Genomic DNA, 16,223 nt, shown 5'->3' with positions numbered 1-16,223 from the left:
GGATGCCGTTTTTTGCACCAAAAAACGACCTTGTATAGTAAGGTGTTTTTGGCCAGAAAAAAAAAAAAACGACCAAGGCGTTTTCGCCAGGAAAAAATGTTTTAAATAACCATGTATCGTCAGACATTTTTCATTAAAAAAACGGACCAAATTATAGGAAGGCTTTTTGTAGCTGGGGGAAAAAAAAATGTATAGTCAGGCGATTTTAACCATCTATAGCATTTTTCGCTGTGAAGAATTCAGTAGGGTATTCATAGCAGCCAAATTAGTCTTCCTAAAAACATTAGGTAGGAGTCTCTTCCTACAGTGGAACGTCCATGTACTTAATTTAAAACAGGCAGATTTATAAATAAGTGTTTAATTTCAAGATGGCTGCAATTTGCATGGCCTTCCATTAACAGTCCAGATGTGCAGTTTAATGCTTAAACACCTTTATTGTGCCCAACCTGAACATACTCCACAACTGTAAGCAACAAACTTGGCAGACCACAATGAGGTAGACTTTTCAAACTGTAAAAAGCAGCTGGGTGAAAGAAACTGAATTGACGAGAGGAACGACAGTCTTTGGCACACAGCTTATGCAATCACATCCAACCGCAACAGGAAGGCAGACTAGGTTTATAAAGTGTGCGCTGGGGAGTCTACTGAAGGTCTGGGTGGACTATTTGATCAACTAGGTGGAAGTTCTTACATTCAACAGGAGACGAGCAGCTCTTTCACAGCCACATCCTCCTACCAGTGTACTAATGTGATTAAAACCACTGTCACCTCTCCTTAAGTGCAAATTAAAAAAGTGCAAAAAAACCCCGAAACATTCACTCAAGGTATGTTTGAAATGATGACAAGTTGAAGCAGTATCCATCACTACTGGAACCCACATTTGACAATACAAATGCAACAAAGCAAGTTAGTTGGAATTCCAAACTGTGCCCATCATGTTGACACTTGCCAGGACAAATAAAAAAGCGGTCAATGGGGGTGAGGAAAAAAAAAACTTATCAGTTGGGGGGGGAAAAAAAATAAAAGGTTTGTTCTCCAAAACAGCCACCAGGTAGAATTTCTGTTCAAATTTCTCATGTCATGACTTAAAACCGTTGTGTGTACAAATTAGTAAAAAACTGCGTAAAAGTCTGAAATGCGACTGGTTAAATGAAGCCCAACATTCAACTCCCAAAGTAAGAAACACCAGTTGGCTTGCGCTGGGAAGGAGGGGGCTGGGGGGGAAAAAAAAAAGCCAACTGAAGGAAGGAACTAAAAATTTAAAGGCACTGTATGGCGTTTGCCAATGAATGGCAATGAGACTTGCGTGACTGCTCTTCACTATGCAACATGTAAACCAAAAACAAATTGGCGTTTTCCTCCACTTCTTAACCTTCATCTGAGAAAATGCTGGAAAAGTGAACAGTCCCTTGTCTCTCCCAACAAGGTCACGGTGCATAGTGCCAACTGTGAACGGCAAAAATAGAGCAAGTGCAAAAAGTGAACATTTCCGACAGTGATCCCTGTGCCTGATGGAGTGCCTCGCCCGCACAACGACGGCCATCAGGCCGACTCATGCTCTGCGGCCCCAAAGGGGAGTCTGACTCCGGGCCCCTCCTAGCTGGAGTCCTTGTTCTTCTGATTGCGCATGAGAGGCCGGTGGTTGCTCAGGATGTCCATGGAATGCTGCCAGTGCCAGCACGAGCGGCAGTAGTACTTGAAGCAGGCCTGCGTGCGCACAAACATATTTTCATCTGGTAAATTTAAAGAAAGTACTAAAGCAAAATTTTGATTTTTCCGGAATGCTGACTTGGTCTCTGCAGAAGAAAGGCCCGGCTTGGCGTAGGCAAATTTGACACATGGAGTCTTCCAGGTAAGGATCAATCTGGACCTGAAAGAGAAAGCCGGGCAAAAATAAATAAATAAAAATACCGTTGGATGTTACCCGCAGGTTTCACAATGCGCAAACAGTTTGTGGTACCTTCTTTGTAAACTTGGGGCTTTTGATCTCCACGAAGGCTGCGCACACTGCCTTCAAGTAACTTCGCTGATTGTTAAAAGTCACACGTCCAGAGCCTGCACACATTAAGTTGAATTTCAAATAAATACTTTGTCACTTTGGATTAAACCCGCAAAAGACAAGTTTGAATTCATTAACTACAAACAGTAGGGCCAAATACCAAACAGCCATACAAGTTGAGAAAATAGAAACATGATAGGGCAGCAGCATGGTGACAACACGAGGCTTAAGAAAGCACACGTTTGCTGCCGAGCATTTGGTTTGCACTTTACAGCGTGCACCACTTTTTGCCAATTGTAGTTAGTGTTAAACAGGGCTAAAGCACCATGGAATCCAAGGGGTTGTTGGCAATCAGTTCACTTCCAAAGCATTCGTATGTGATGAGAAAGTTTGTGACATCTCTGGGTTTGCTTAAATGGTCATGAAATGGATTCATAGTCTTCAAAATCGCCAGAACAAATGGTCTGCTAGACTGTACCCGACAACCGTTTCCATATTTTTATTGAAACTGGTGAACAAAATGTAACTGATGATTTAATTGCCCTACGCTCTTTTGGCAATAAGGTCAACCAAACATTTCCTGCAGTTGATATGTGCATGACCAGAATTTTGGGCCATCTTTAGAAAACTTTGTTCCACAAGATTCCTAGCATGCCTTATGAATTGTTCAGGGTCATGCCAAAGAATCACAATATGACTCATTTAGACCACATTTTATGACCATGTAGACGGGAAATTAACAATCAAGTGTCCACACACACTGAGGCTCAATGGATCAAAATGTTTTTTTTTCCATCAAGGAAAATGGAAGCTCTTCACTGTAATAGGAAAGAGAAGCCATAATCGAGCAAAGCTGACAGGAAGAACAAACAAGGGTGAAAACCTAGCCCGTGTGGTCTTACCTATGGGATATTTGTGTTTGTCTGTGTCAATGCCTGCATACATGACTCCTCCAAAGAGATCGTTCATGATGCTAGCCAGCGCTTCTGCATTGAGCATGCCATGCAGTGCACCCACAAACACAGTCTTGCTGGGGTCCAAACGCTGAGCTGGGGAGCGCACGTAGTTGCTGTCCGAAATGACCCAGGGAATAACCTGCACCTGGAGTCACATGGGTTTGGAAAGGCTGAAGTATTAACAGCAACATTAAATTCAAGGAATCACCCAACCACCAAATTAGTTATGCCTGGACAATCAAATGAAATTTGATCCATGATTTAAAAGAAAAAAAAATCCACACCATGATCATTACCAACGTAAATGCAAGAAAAACAAAACTCTTCTTGGGAAAGGCTGTCACCACAAAGTGGACGCTTATTTTATTTAAATATTCATTTTATTCTCAGACCAAAGTCATGAATGACTTTCTACTCACGTCCTTGCAACGCATTCGGCGACTGGACATTTTGAAGTAGTACTCCCTGTTATCTTCAGGGTGAAACGGGTCCTGAGAGCAGGCATGGAGTAAAGCCCGCACAGATTTCTCATTCTCAAACACCAGGTAGACATAGCCTGCAAAAGAACAGCAAACCGTTTGTCCGAGTTCAATGGGAAAGAGGGGTGGGAACCACAGAATACTTGCCAAACTCGAGCCAAGAGGGTCAGATCAGCCCCACATAACTGGAGCGCAAGAGCAAATCAAGCATGTCAACTTCCATGATGGGTGCTGAATCTGAACCAAAATTTCAAATTGACATAACGAGATTGCAAGGATTACCTTATTACAGTAACTTTAACAACAGTTGACCAGACTACAGTCACTGAAAAAAAGTCTTCACTTGGGTAAGTAAAAGTTGACTCAGTTCCATTTGAAGAAACTGCCATTTCGAAATGGTGTTTTGGGGCCAAACGAAATTGCCAAAGCAAATTCCAATATTCACAGCTGGTCAAGAACTTTGAGTAATTTTTTGCAGAGAAAACAGTCGCCACATCATATGATGCACCCAATCCTAGATTACAGCCTCACCTGTGATACATCAATTAGTGAATGTGGTTAACAATGAAGCCCAGCACACCGGACCTTCACCTCAACTGCAACATGCCCAAGACCAAAGCGCTGATCATAAAGAGGCTGAAGACGAGATGCACTGCTGAGATAGCGGACACATTTAACGCTCTGAGCATCAAGCACAAAGAATAACAGACCAGAGATGGTTTTGACAAGCCCAGGTCCGGCAGACCCCACAATACAACTGCTTGGGAGGACTGTTCTGTTGGCTTGAAAATCCGAGGCCAGCACCTTTTCCACTGAAGCAGAACTCCACCAGGGTCAATTAGAATAGTTTGTAGAGTTCTGCCTCAAAATGGGTGGCATTTGCCAAGGCCCACAGCCCACAAATGATGGATACTCAAAGAGGCAAATTAATTTCTCAGATTAATCTTCAGTAGAATTATTTCACAACCTCCGCAAATATCACATGACGCCTACTGGAGTCGGCATGGATTCCCACCCCCAAAAGGGTGGTGTGGTGGCGGGGGGGAGAAATCACATTCAGTATTCTGGGGGGTGCAATAGACTTGCAAGGTGGAAAGAAATGTCAGTCGAAAATAAAGAAGTATTGTTTTCACAGTCCCATCTATAAAAAGAGGTCATTTTGAAGCAAAATGGTATGCGTCACATGGCTCAAATCAAAGTTTCTCAAGGCAAAGATCAAGGTGCTCCAGGACCAGCCAGCCCACTAAGCCCAGTCACCAGACATTATCATTGCGCATGTCTGCTGTAGAATGATAGAAGTATGGAAGCTGACACAAAAAGAATGTTGTATTCCGGGCGGCACGAACGACTGCTTTATTTGCCATAACGAATGATGACTTTAATCAATTGTATGAATCAATGCAGCCTTCCAAGCTCAGAAGTCGTACAAAATATGAAATATGGATCTCACAGCCCCACTACTTAATCCTGATATTATGCAACATATTTTCACAGCACTGTCGTAGGGGGTGGGGACTTGTCTTGACAAAGTGACTTTTTGCATCGATTAAAATCATTTTGTTCAGTGAAGCGAATTTTATGAAATAATTTGGAAGGGTTTCAGCATTCATTATTACCGATTCATCTTACCGTTTATTGTGTATGTTAAATCGCTCCATGTACAGCACTTTGTATGCAGCGATGGCTGTTTGAAAGTGCTCTATAAATACTGTTGACTTGACGATTTCTAAAACCAATGAATTACAAGGTTGGGCTCTAGCTGTTTCAACAAAATTGACTTCACCATTAGACTCCGATTTCAAAACTAGTTGCCCATCAATTTGTGTACTGCACAAGGTTGATTAAACCGGATGGTATCAGTCATAACGGCCTCCCTAGGGAAACTACAAAGTGGAAAAATGAGTTTGACACCCTTGATTTAGAACTTGGTAGGAACACATTACAATTCAAGAAAATGAGTGCAACAATTGTGGAAACTTAGTTCATGTGACATTAACGGTTACAGGTTCATTGTGCCATGTGGGACAGAGATTAGACACCATAAACCCCATTCAGCCAATTAAATGATTAGGTAGAACACCAGTGTACTGTATAATAGAGATGGGAAGTAATGAACTACAAATGCTTCACTTCTGTACTTGAGTAGTTTTACAATACCTTACCGAGTATCTTTTTTTTTACCATTACATGTTACATTTTAAGACCACCATCTGCATTTGATACATTTTTGAATAGGGCCATTACATTTTTAATGCATGACAAAATGCATTCGACCAAGAGCTGCCCTCACCATTTCCTGGCGACACCAATCACATGAAACATTCCACCCAGTCACCTATAACCTAGCTTGTCATTGGCTCCATGTCAAGTTATGAAATTACATGCAATTGGACAGTAAAACTTTGAAGCATGCGGGGCTACCAATCCACGAACGGTAGATGTCATACTCCATGCTGACGGAAAGGCTCAGCAAAGAGTGTTAAAGGCAATCCAGCGGATTTTGTATTTAAAAATATATAATAAAAACAGCCCGTGGATGCCAGGACATTGTGCTTTGTACAACAAGGGAACTTGCAGTAACCTTTGTTTTTTTAAAAGCCTTGTATTAAGTCAATTTTATCGCACATGCTTTTCATTGGTTACGAAATGAGCATTTTCCGACTTAATGGGAACAACATGGGAACGTTGACCTGCCACTTCAACATGTCCGTTAGCCACCTGCTAAAGTGTGCTGCTGGCATAGCTAGTCTTCTATTTATTTGTAGTCAGCATAACAAGAGAATCATCATTAAAAGCAAATCGTAACTTTCATTACTCATTTCCAAACTCCAAGACACTACATAGTAACATGCTGGACAGTACTTTGTCGTCATAGTGTCTAAATACAATATGCATTGAGCAGCTAGCAGGGCTAAAGCATTTTAAAAATTACCTTCATTTTACTTATTTGAATGAGTACTACTAATCACCGTTAGGATTGGATGACTGTTTTATGCCAGGTGTTCTGTTAACCGTTAGTAAAGCGCTTTGACAACTACAGCTGGTGTGAGAGCACTGTATAAAGATGTGTATTTTTATACAATTGCACTTCTACTCAAGTACAGAATGTCAGTACTTTCCCTCTCTAATAAACCAAATTAACTTGCCAGGGGAAATGTTTTTTGCCTTGTTAAACACTTTGCATCTAGATCTGCTCCACTTACAACAACTCACGAGCATGCCAATGTGTCCACCACAGTGCCACCCTAAAGCCAATGATGGGGAGGAAAAAAAAAAATTGGCCTACCCACTTGTCATTACCTTTGGCCACATTACCTTTGGGAGGACAGCGAGGGTGCTTTCCATCCTTACCAGGCCACTCCACAGTCAGAGGGCCGTAACCACTGAATGTGTTGATGAGTCCAGCTGAAACAAGTGGATAATGTAAGTATACACGTGGCAAATGCCTTCGAATTAAGATCAGTAATAAGTTTGACTGTGGGAGACAATTCATCATGTTGTCAATCAATAGCCTATTACAACTACTTTCCATGAATTCAACAAATTACAACTTCATGAGCAGAAACTACAGAGTTGTGCAATTAAAATGTTGCACTTCTAAAATGTCCACTCTATGAATTAGTCCTAGGTGCTATGGTGGGGCCCACATGACATCGATAATATATCCCCTGCCCCCCCCCCCAAAAAAACCTTTTCTCACTATTTTGAAGTGACATTAAACAAATGCAGATGACATTTTTTTGCATAAAAAGATGATCTTTACTTTCATGAAAACATTTTGCAGATTTCAAAAGTCAAAATCAAAACTCATAACTACTGTGAAAACATTCGCATTTTTAATACAGTATATGCATTCAATACACTCACTATGTATCCATCAATTTTCTGAATCGCTTGTCCTCATACACAATTAATCCTCTAGGCCGGTCCTCCAGGTTGATTTACATGATACCCCAACATGTCCCGTTCAGCTGCGCGTGTAGCATTTTGTACTCCCTTCTCTCCACTAATTAAATTGCAGACTATGTTGCATTTCAAAGACTGAATGCTCTACAGTCATTACATAAACCCATTTTTTCCTTAACGTTTATAGCAGCCCCAAACCTTGGGTACCATTTTTATGTATTCTCCATGGAAGCCCCTGATGACCGAGCATGTCTGTCAGCAACAAGTGTCCGTGCGGTAAAAACTGAAGCGGCCACACACTGTGCTGGGAATCGCAAAGCCCATACCCCCACCCCTCATGCCAAGTGAACAAAAGTCCACGCATGCCAACGTTCACCTTCTGTGATATCCCAGGGCACACCACCAAGAAAGACCTTGCAGGAGTAGAGAGGATCCTTGTTGATTCTGGGAGGCAGCTGACCACTCCAGGTGAAGGTTGCTTCATTCACAGCTTTGAGGAAAGAGAGGTCGTTGCAATTCAGAATTTGCACAACCCGTTTTTCATACACTTACCGGCAGCCTGTCTATGGAGGCGTGCTTCTCTCTCAATGCTAAACGCTTCATCCGATTGGTCCAACATGTCCACACCAGGCCATGGAGAGCCAGTGCGCCAGCGGCGAGAAAGAGCAGACGAGGCCGGGCTGGCGCTGGATGGCGGGGTGAGAGGAGAGCTGGTGTCCTGGGGGTCTAGGCGGGAGCCCAGTCGCAGCAGATCCTTTTGAATGTTTGATGCGTAAGGCAGGGGAGGTGAAATCCGCAGAGAAGACTGAAGGAAAAGGGATTATAGACGTACCATTCATAATGAATACTAGTTACAAGTTCTTGAATGTTGAACCCAACACCAATTTTGTCCAGTATTGCAGTGGTTTCCAACCTTGTCATGTAGCACCGAAACCCTTTTGTCATAAAATACCTCCCAGCTCCAACTCATTTGTATTGATTTTTCAAAAGTAAAATTAAAAACCGGTTAATTTTATATTGTCTTCTATATTTGAAGATTTGCTTCGTAACCCAAACTTGTTGCCTTAAAAATTAAATTCATTTCTAGTATTTTCACAATAGTAACAGAAACAAAGCACTAGAGAACATTTAACATTAAACAGAACACAAGAAGAATGTGTACATACAGTACAATCTCCCTTTATACACAACTAGCTGGTTCGCCGCACTCCGGGCGGCTCATGAGCTAGTTCCTGCGAAAGGCTGGCAAGGTGGTGGTTCGCCGCCCTCCGGGCGGCTCATCAGCTAGTTCCTGCGGAAGGCTGGTAAGGTGGGCCTGCGGCCCACAAAAGTGTTGTTGCTTGGTTCAACTTTTTGTTCATCTCCATTGCTTATCGCGAAAATAAAGATGTTTAGCTCTACTAAATAACTAACAATTTCATTGCAATGCTTGTGGGTAGACAACATTTTTTCGCCAAGATGCCCGCGTGATCGTAGTGAGCCACTGCCTGAGCGGCGCAGTAGCGGCGCGGTGAAGTAGGTACGTTTTGAAAAGGGACAGACGGAAGGACAGACCGCGTGCGGGACGACGCGCAATATACTGTATATATAGATGTACACCAAAAAATAATAACCCTGCTCTTTGAACAAGTGTGGACCGGGCCCCAACTTGTAAGATTTAGATGTGTGTGGCTCCACATACCAGGACATCACAGAGGTGATCAGAACCAGAGCTGAAGCCACTTGTCTCAGAGTCTTCAGGGCTGCTAGAACGCGAGTCCAAAAAACAGCTAGAGTCCAAACGGTTAGCCATGCGAGCCATGCCAGGGAACTTCTCCAAGAAGTCAGCGGTCATGCTCATGGACTCTGAGGGCAGGTAGGCCGCTGGCTTTCCAAGGATGCTGCTCAAGGGACTGTTCAGGATGCCCAGCACTGGAAAGGTACATGCAGATCTTTTTAATTAGGTACACTGAGGTCTGAAGTTTGCATTAATGCGGTTTGGGAAGTGGCTGCATCATTTTACAAGGCGCGTCTAGAAACAAGTGGCAGACTGAATAGAAATAGATTTCTAACAGACTGCAGCACAAAAAAAAAATTAAAATCTGCTCTCATGGCTAAAGAGCAGACATTTGCACAGCATTCCCTTGTACTACTTATTGTAAAAACCAACAGTTTTCAAATGGAAAGGATCATCAATTTCCCCACCAACAAAATTATATACCACAGGAGGGCAATTTATTTGCAAAGGGGCCCACATGAGAAATTGAGGGGGAAAAGCACATTGTCCAATGTCAATAAATGACATTTAGATATGTATGAATTGCTTTGATTTAAAGAAATCAAAAATTTAAGCAAGGTTATCAGTAGTCTTTACACTTAAAAAATTATTAACTTCTATTTTGTGCACCGCTGTGGTCACCGGGTAGACCAGGTCTGCCATTTACCATTGGTATTTGTGAATAAAGCTCAAGTTTAAAGTGTGTACTGCATTTTCCACTCTAAAAGGCGCACTGGATTATGAGGCGCACTTTCAAATAATGGCCTATAATTAAATTTTTTTTCATACATTGCACGCACTGGATTATAAGGCACAATCTACAATGCATCCACTAGATGGAGCTACAGGTACGTCTGTCCTCTGCCTCTTGTTCCTTCAACTCGAGGCGTTCATGACCACCTCCAAAAAGGTAAACGATTACTTCAATGAAACTACGAAAATGGAAAATACAGTAATGCATCAAAACAGAATCACAAATTCTATAGCCCCGTAGCTGCACCAGCACGATCAGATGTCAGTAAATTTGGTCTTAGTAGTTTTACCGTTTGGTGCCTACTACCATCTTTGTTACCGATTGCTTTATTGTTGTATATATGTTAGTTGCGCTATGTACAGCACTTCGAAAGTGCTCTTTTAATACAGTCGAGTTAAATTGGAGACTGGACTGTCTCAGAAGTGTTTATTCCTTTGGTGTGTACTGTATTCACAAACGCGGAAATCACAAAATTCTGTAGTGCGGCTATAGAATTTATTTTGTGATTTCCTCTTAATTTTCAGTTTTGATGCATTATTTTGAATTTTCGTAGTTTCATTGAAGGAATAGTTCATTTACGTTTTTCCGAGGCGGTCAAGAATGCCTCTCAATTCAAATGGAAGAAGAGAAATCACGGAGACAGACGAAGACATACTTGTATTTGTTGAGACTGAAAACCATTAAAGTGTGCGTATAAAAAAAACTATGCTCTTTTTTCGGAGCTGCAACAAAAAATTTAAAGCAGCGACAGTTCACTGAACCAACAGCAAGTTATAACATTTTAAGCACGTCTCCAGCAATAAGCCATCTTGGGGTTGACGTATTACCGTAATGACCATACACAAGGCGCACCAGATTTTAAGGCGCACAGTGAGATTTTAAGAAAATGGAAGACTTTTGGGTGCGCCATATAGTGTGGAAAATGCGGTAATCCAAATTCAAGTATTTTCAAAATTGAAAATCCTTCAAGAATTTCACACATGTGAACCCTGTTTAAGTTTAACCAAATCTCACCCATTTTGTTGTTCCGACATAATGTATCAAGGTGAAAACTGGGCCAACAAGCAGTGATGCCATTTCAGCATTACAATCAAGTCAGGATGACTTGGCAGCGCCAAGACTTCTAATGTTCCGCCCCATGGTAAAACCAATGTATGAAATTTGACAATAAACCCACTAAAATTGGGCATAGCCTAAAGGGGTATTCCAGTTTTATGTTGTAACGACCACGGTTAGCGTATGAGGCTTCACTGCATTGTTTGTTGACAGACGCAAAGCAAAAGTGCCACATCATTGTGTGATGCTGCAGTTTTTAGTGACACTCTGCTCTTCCCATTACATTTTTAGACAAGTACGACACCAAATCGACTTGCATTTTTTAGGTTTGGCTGGGAGGCCACTATCTGGGGAAACAAAGCTTTGACAGCACTTACTTGAGGGTGAGCTGGTCTGAACCTGGGAGGGAGAGGAGAGTGACTCAGTCTCCTGGCTGCTCCAAGGTCTGTCCCAACCAGACAAACGGAGAGATTGCAGGCCCAGACCCAAGTCTGTCACACTCGGCGGGACACGTGATGGCTGCATTTCGGGCATGCCATCACAGTTGGCGAAGAGCATCCTCCTGCTGCCCACCGCAGCCAGGTCAGACTCTTTACAGGTCAAAATTCAGGTAAGAGGAAGAGAAGGAAGAGTGTTAGACAGCCAGCATCCGCTCACAGCTACAGCAGAGAGCCACGTACGTTTTCAGCCCTACCCTGGATGACGGGGGAGCTAACCTGCTGCCTCTGCCATGCACCTCCATCTGCATGGCTGACCCACCTAGCAGCATGTGACATAGCTGCTGATGCACTCACACTGCCATAATAATGACATCGACTTCCCCCACCTCCCTGCTCTCCCCCTCCCCCAAAAAAAAGCCCGCTGATGCTACAGGCTAGTTGGGACCCTCTTCTCTGGTGATAAGAGGTATAAGGCGGCAGAGGACCACCGACGTTGCTGCGGCTACCGCTGACTCTCTAGCCCTCCTGAGCCAGCTGATCAAGGCAGTGAGAGGAGGGGAGGCAGCTCGAGCACGCAGGCATCATGACTCAGCAAGCTTAAAAAGTACTCTGGCTCGAATGCTGCTCAAAAATCTGAGAAGTTTGAAGTCAGACAACTGTTTGTAATTTCTGCCATTGTCTTTTCAGTGAAAAATAAAGCAGGCAACAGAGCCTCGAAGCAAGAAAGCAGCTGACTGATCAGATGTTTGAAAAAAGCAGAGCAATGTGCAACAGCTCCTCCCTTTTCATTCCCTGGAGAGAAGCCAAACACCAGCCTGATTCAGCAACTGCCAAGCTGGGGTTTGGCTCTGGAGTGACTGCACTTTTGTTTTCTGGCGTTTAATGAGATATCCTTTAAAAGGTGCTCAAATTGCATAATGCAACATTAACAGATGGTCTCAAAAGCAAAATATGCATTGAAATTATGAATTCCAGGAAGATCTCCAAATTGTCCTCATTTAAAAAAAATTTTAAAAAGGCAAATCTTATTTGATCGCGCAAATAAGAGTGCTGCAATGCAGCATGAATCAGCTATTCACTCATTCAGAGCACCAGAAGCTTCACTGTTAGCCAAGATGCGACATGCTTTCACTGATTTAAAAATTCACAAAAAGGTTATCACGATTGGAGATTCCAACTTGCGCCGAACACAGACCCGACTAACCAGTACCTTTAACCACCAATCAATTCTAATAAATTCTACCAATAAAAATCGACAAACCTTGCGCTTCCCCTACCTTTGGGTCAAGGTATTTACGGCATGCAATCTCTTCGAAGACCAAAATATCAAAACGCGGGAATACTGAAATGATCGCACCACACTTTACTCAAGGCTCTATATATATTCACAGGAAGCCATGAATTGTTATTTTGGGTGAATGGCAACGAATGGATACTACAGATGGAACGATTAACCATTTGAGACCTGGAAGCAGCTCAGGTTTAGCCTACCACATCAATGCAAAGCACCCAGTCGCAAATGCAGCCACAGCTAACGTTAGCACCAAAACCGTTAGCAATATAGCGAGCCATAGCAAAGCTACTTGCCAAACTAAACTCGAGAACACCCCACGTACAAGGCATGAAGTCAGCACAGCTGCTGTGTCCTCTGTAGCCTGCCCGAAGTGATTGTTTATTTCAGTACTTTATTTAGTAATGATGAACAGTGCCATTTCTGAATTGCTAACTTACAGCACTGTGATTTATGGGTCCGTTTTATTTTTTATTATCCGAGGCAAGTTCAGTGTTCAGCACTTAATGCTCAGAAAAGCGTTCTTACCGGTTTTGACGTTAACTGAAGCACTTTTTGCGACCCGATGTTCCATTTTATTTTCATTTTGTAATTTGGAGATTTACAAAAACAAAAAGTGGTATTCCCCTGGTGGTCGAAACTAAAGTTTGCAGGTAGGATTTGGGACTAGTCTCAAATACAGCAGAAAGTGAATGACTACGACTGCATCTGTTCAAGTCTGTTTAAAAACAAAGACTTTACCCCATTTTTTGTGATGTCAATCTTTTGATCTGCCTCAATAATGTAATGAACTAAAAATGAAAATGTGGATTTTCTCAGCAATTTTTAGAGGAGATTAAAATATAGATTGGATCAATTCGATGATTAATCTTTTTTTTCATCTCGACAGCACTAGCAATAATAGAAGGCTTCTGTCATTTTGGTCAATAAGGCAACCATTTCTTCAGTTGGACATTATGCATAAATTGTTGAAAATGTCTGTCACAAAATACTCCACTAAACTGGTGAAGTGGTAACCATTTTGATAAATCCACTGTAGCCTCACTGATACCTTGTCAACGATCTTGAGTACACAGAGTTAATAGTATCCAAAGAGAAATCCTCCTCCTTTGAACCTCATGAAAAATGCAAAAATATACTCCATTATTATGTACTTAAGATTTTATGTATTATTTAAGTTAGTCATTTGATGATTGCTAACCGCTCAATCAGTACTTTCTTCAGTAGTTTTCGCTCAATACTTACAGGTGGCAATTTGGAGAACTACCGGTACTTGTTTTACTTGAGTCGCATTATTCAAAATGTTACAGTACTCTCACCTGGAGTACTCCAACCACTCTGCTAGAGTACGAGACAAATTAAAGTTTGATTCCGTTTCCCCTAGGCATGGACAAAAATCATTGAATTCCCAAGTGTGTTGCATGTACTTTTCATTGGCCGAGACAGTCAATATGCAAGTACGCTTAGTAAAAAGGTCGATTTTTCCTTGTGGAGTAATACAAATACGCCTGAGTGCGACCAATTCAAAAGTGGAAAAGATGTATTATGGAAGCGTTTCAACCTTCACAGTCAAACCTCGAGCGGGCTATACAGTCAAATGGCCGCACTACGCGAGTCGTTTTGACTGTAGAGGAGACGTTACCACACAGCAAGTCAGCCTTGCCCTTGGTGTTGTTGGGAGTGGTGCACACGCCGGTCAGATCCAGAGCGTTGCCCAGCATGGTGTTCATCCGGCGGAAGATGTCCGCGTTGCTACACGTCGACAAGGCCGCAGAGTCTGAGTCGGGACTGGCAGGCCTACGGGTGTCGTTTCTCTGTGTCGAACACAAGCGATTCATTTAGTCCATGTTCGAGTTCAAAAAGAGTACCCGCTATGGCTTGGCGCTCAAACGCGCCGCTTTCGAACACTAATGGAATACTCAATGACACTTTCTGCTAGAAGACAAAGGTTTTGGTAACATTGGGGGAGACACGGCCAATTTCGAACACTCACCAAAGAAAAAGCCATCGTGTAGAATGAGCTACTCTACAAGTATCGCCAACAACGAAAGCGCGTAACAAAATGGCATGCTTATGAAGAGTGCGACCTGCTAATTAGTGTGAATACGGCGAACGTGCGCGGCTAATGATTGAGCCTTGAGCCTCATTGGGCTCCGTCTGGTCACGTGATCGCATTCAAAGGCGACACCGGGCAAATCAAATCATGTGTATACATCAAAACTGCGGGAACGTTTTTAAAGTTGAACATTTTCGTTTTTGTTCTATTACTGTAATATTTTTTTAATTATATTTATTTTTTTTATTTTTTTTAAAAAGACGTTACCATTTCAAGGTTTTCAAGTGTGTGGGTTCTTGGATCTATCTATCTATCTATCTATCTGTCTGTTTGTATGTCCATCCATCACTATTTTTTTTACCTCAAGCGTCACTATTTTATCCACAGCCACAAAAAACAACGTAAATATGGTTAAGTGCAGTTGTAAAACTATACAGGTGTACTGATTTGGGTCCTGAATACGTTCAAGGGATACTTCACTTCATGTACTCCATTTGCTGCAGTTAAAAAAGTCATATTTTGCCTTTCACTAATTTGATCGCTGAATTATTTTTCAGGTGCATTTAACAACTTTAAAAACTATTTTTAAAATAATGTAGCTGGCCGCCATATTTAATGAACACGTCTCTAAATATGTGTCACGTGTGTAAACGTTGGACTAAGCTGCAGAATAACATGCACTGCAACACCGAATGGGAATTATGAAGTCCTGAAAGAATGAAGCCTATCATTTCAACTGTCCTACTCTGTGTCAAATGTCTGCCTATTGTGCAGCAAGTGAGTACTGGATACACATTCGCCCCCAATAGCATGTTTTCCTGCAAGAGCTAAGAAAGTTGCAGGTGGGAAAAAACCTTGCGATTTTGTGATTGCGAATACAATTTTGTTTCCAATGCCCCATCTGCTAGTCACGGCAGAGGCGTTTGGGAGCGACAGAATCGAACCATCCGCAACCTTCTCAATGGCATAATTACTCAATGTTTCAGCAGATTAGATGAGCTTCCCTTGGGATGCTTTTTTAAATCATGCAATGACTATGATATCAATGGACAAGCACTAAGTCTTGACAAAATTAATGTTTCAAAGTCATCAGAACCTCTTACTCGGAACCACCACACACACACACACATGAAATCTAAAGACACTTTCCCAACTCTGGGCATAGGTTTGTAAAAGAGGATTCGTCAGGGTGTCCCCCTCCTACTGCCCGAAGACGGCTGGGATAGGCTCCAGTAACCCCGTGACCCATATGAGGATTAAGTGGTTCGGAAAATGGATGGATTGATTAGTACCCAAGGAAAATGTGGCGCAGAGTTTGAAAAAGAATGCCTTTTGAATACTTTACTTCCATCCGACAAAATCACCACAAACCACGTCGTAACAAATAGGTCAATGACATGGTCATTAGCCAATAGCAACTCGGCCTAGGTGTAAAAGTATCTGAAGAAGATGATGGTTTAGTGCACGGACTGAACATTCAAATGCGACAAAGAAAGAAGGCTCTCCCTGTCAAACCCAAATCATTGAGTG

At 42.2% G+C, this 16,223-nt stretch overlaps 1 protein-coding gene across 3 annotated transcripts; it reads right to left on the bottom strand.

Moving 5' to 3' along the window:
• Nucleotides 1–414: 414 nt before the first annotated feature.
• Nucleotides 415–14,773, bottom strand: LOC127599297 (cytoplasmic polyadenylation element-binding protein 1-like). Of its 3 annotated transcripts, none has more exons than XM_052063167.1 (12): nt 14,631–14,773; nt 14,280–14,451; nt 11,284–11,496; nt 9,022–9,251; nt 7,893–8,145; nt 7,717–7,830; nt 6,735–6,839; nt 3,375–3,511; nt 2,902–3,100; nt 1,961–2,055; nt 1,790–1,870; nt 415–1,707 (listed from the first exon to the last, which is right to left on the bottom strand). In XM_052063167.1, the coding sequence occupies exons 1-12, from the start codon at nt 14,643–14,645 to the stop codon at nt 1,597–1,599; spliced, it is 1,725 nt and encodes a 574-aa protein (XP_051919127.1). In that variant the 5' UTR covers nt 14,646–14,773; the 3' UTR covers nt 415–1,596. The 3 variants fall into 3 exon arrangements, with proteins under 3 accessions (XP_051919127.1, XP_051919128.1, XP_051919130.1); XM_052063168.1 differs by having other exon boundaries at nt 6,750–6,839; XM_052063170.1 differs by lacking the exons at nt 14,280–14,451; nt 14,631–14,773 and adding an exon at nt 11,601–12,196.
• Nucleotides 14,774–16,223: the final 1,450 nt, after the last annotated feature.

This window comes from Hippocampus zosterae, chromosome 4, assembly GCF_025434085.1.
Source record: "Hippocampus zosterae strain Florida chromosome 4, ASM2543408v3, whole genome shotgun sequence".
NCBI classification, from domain to species: Eukaryota; Metazoa; Chordata; class Actinopteri; order Syngnathiformes; family Syngnathidae; genus Hippocampus; species Hippocampus zosterae.
This window is presented reverse-complemented; position numbering and strand designations above follow the sequence as displayed.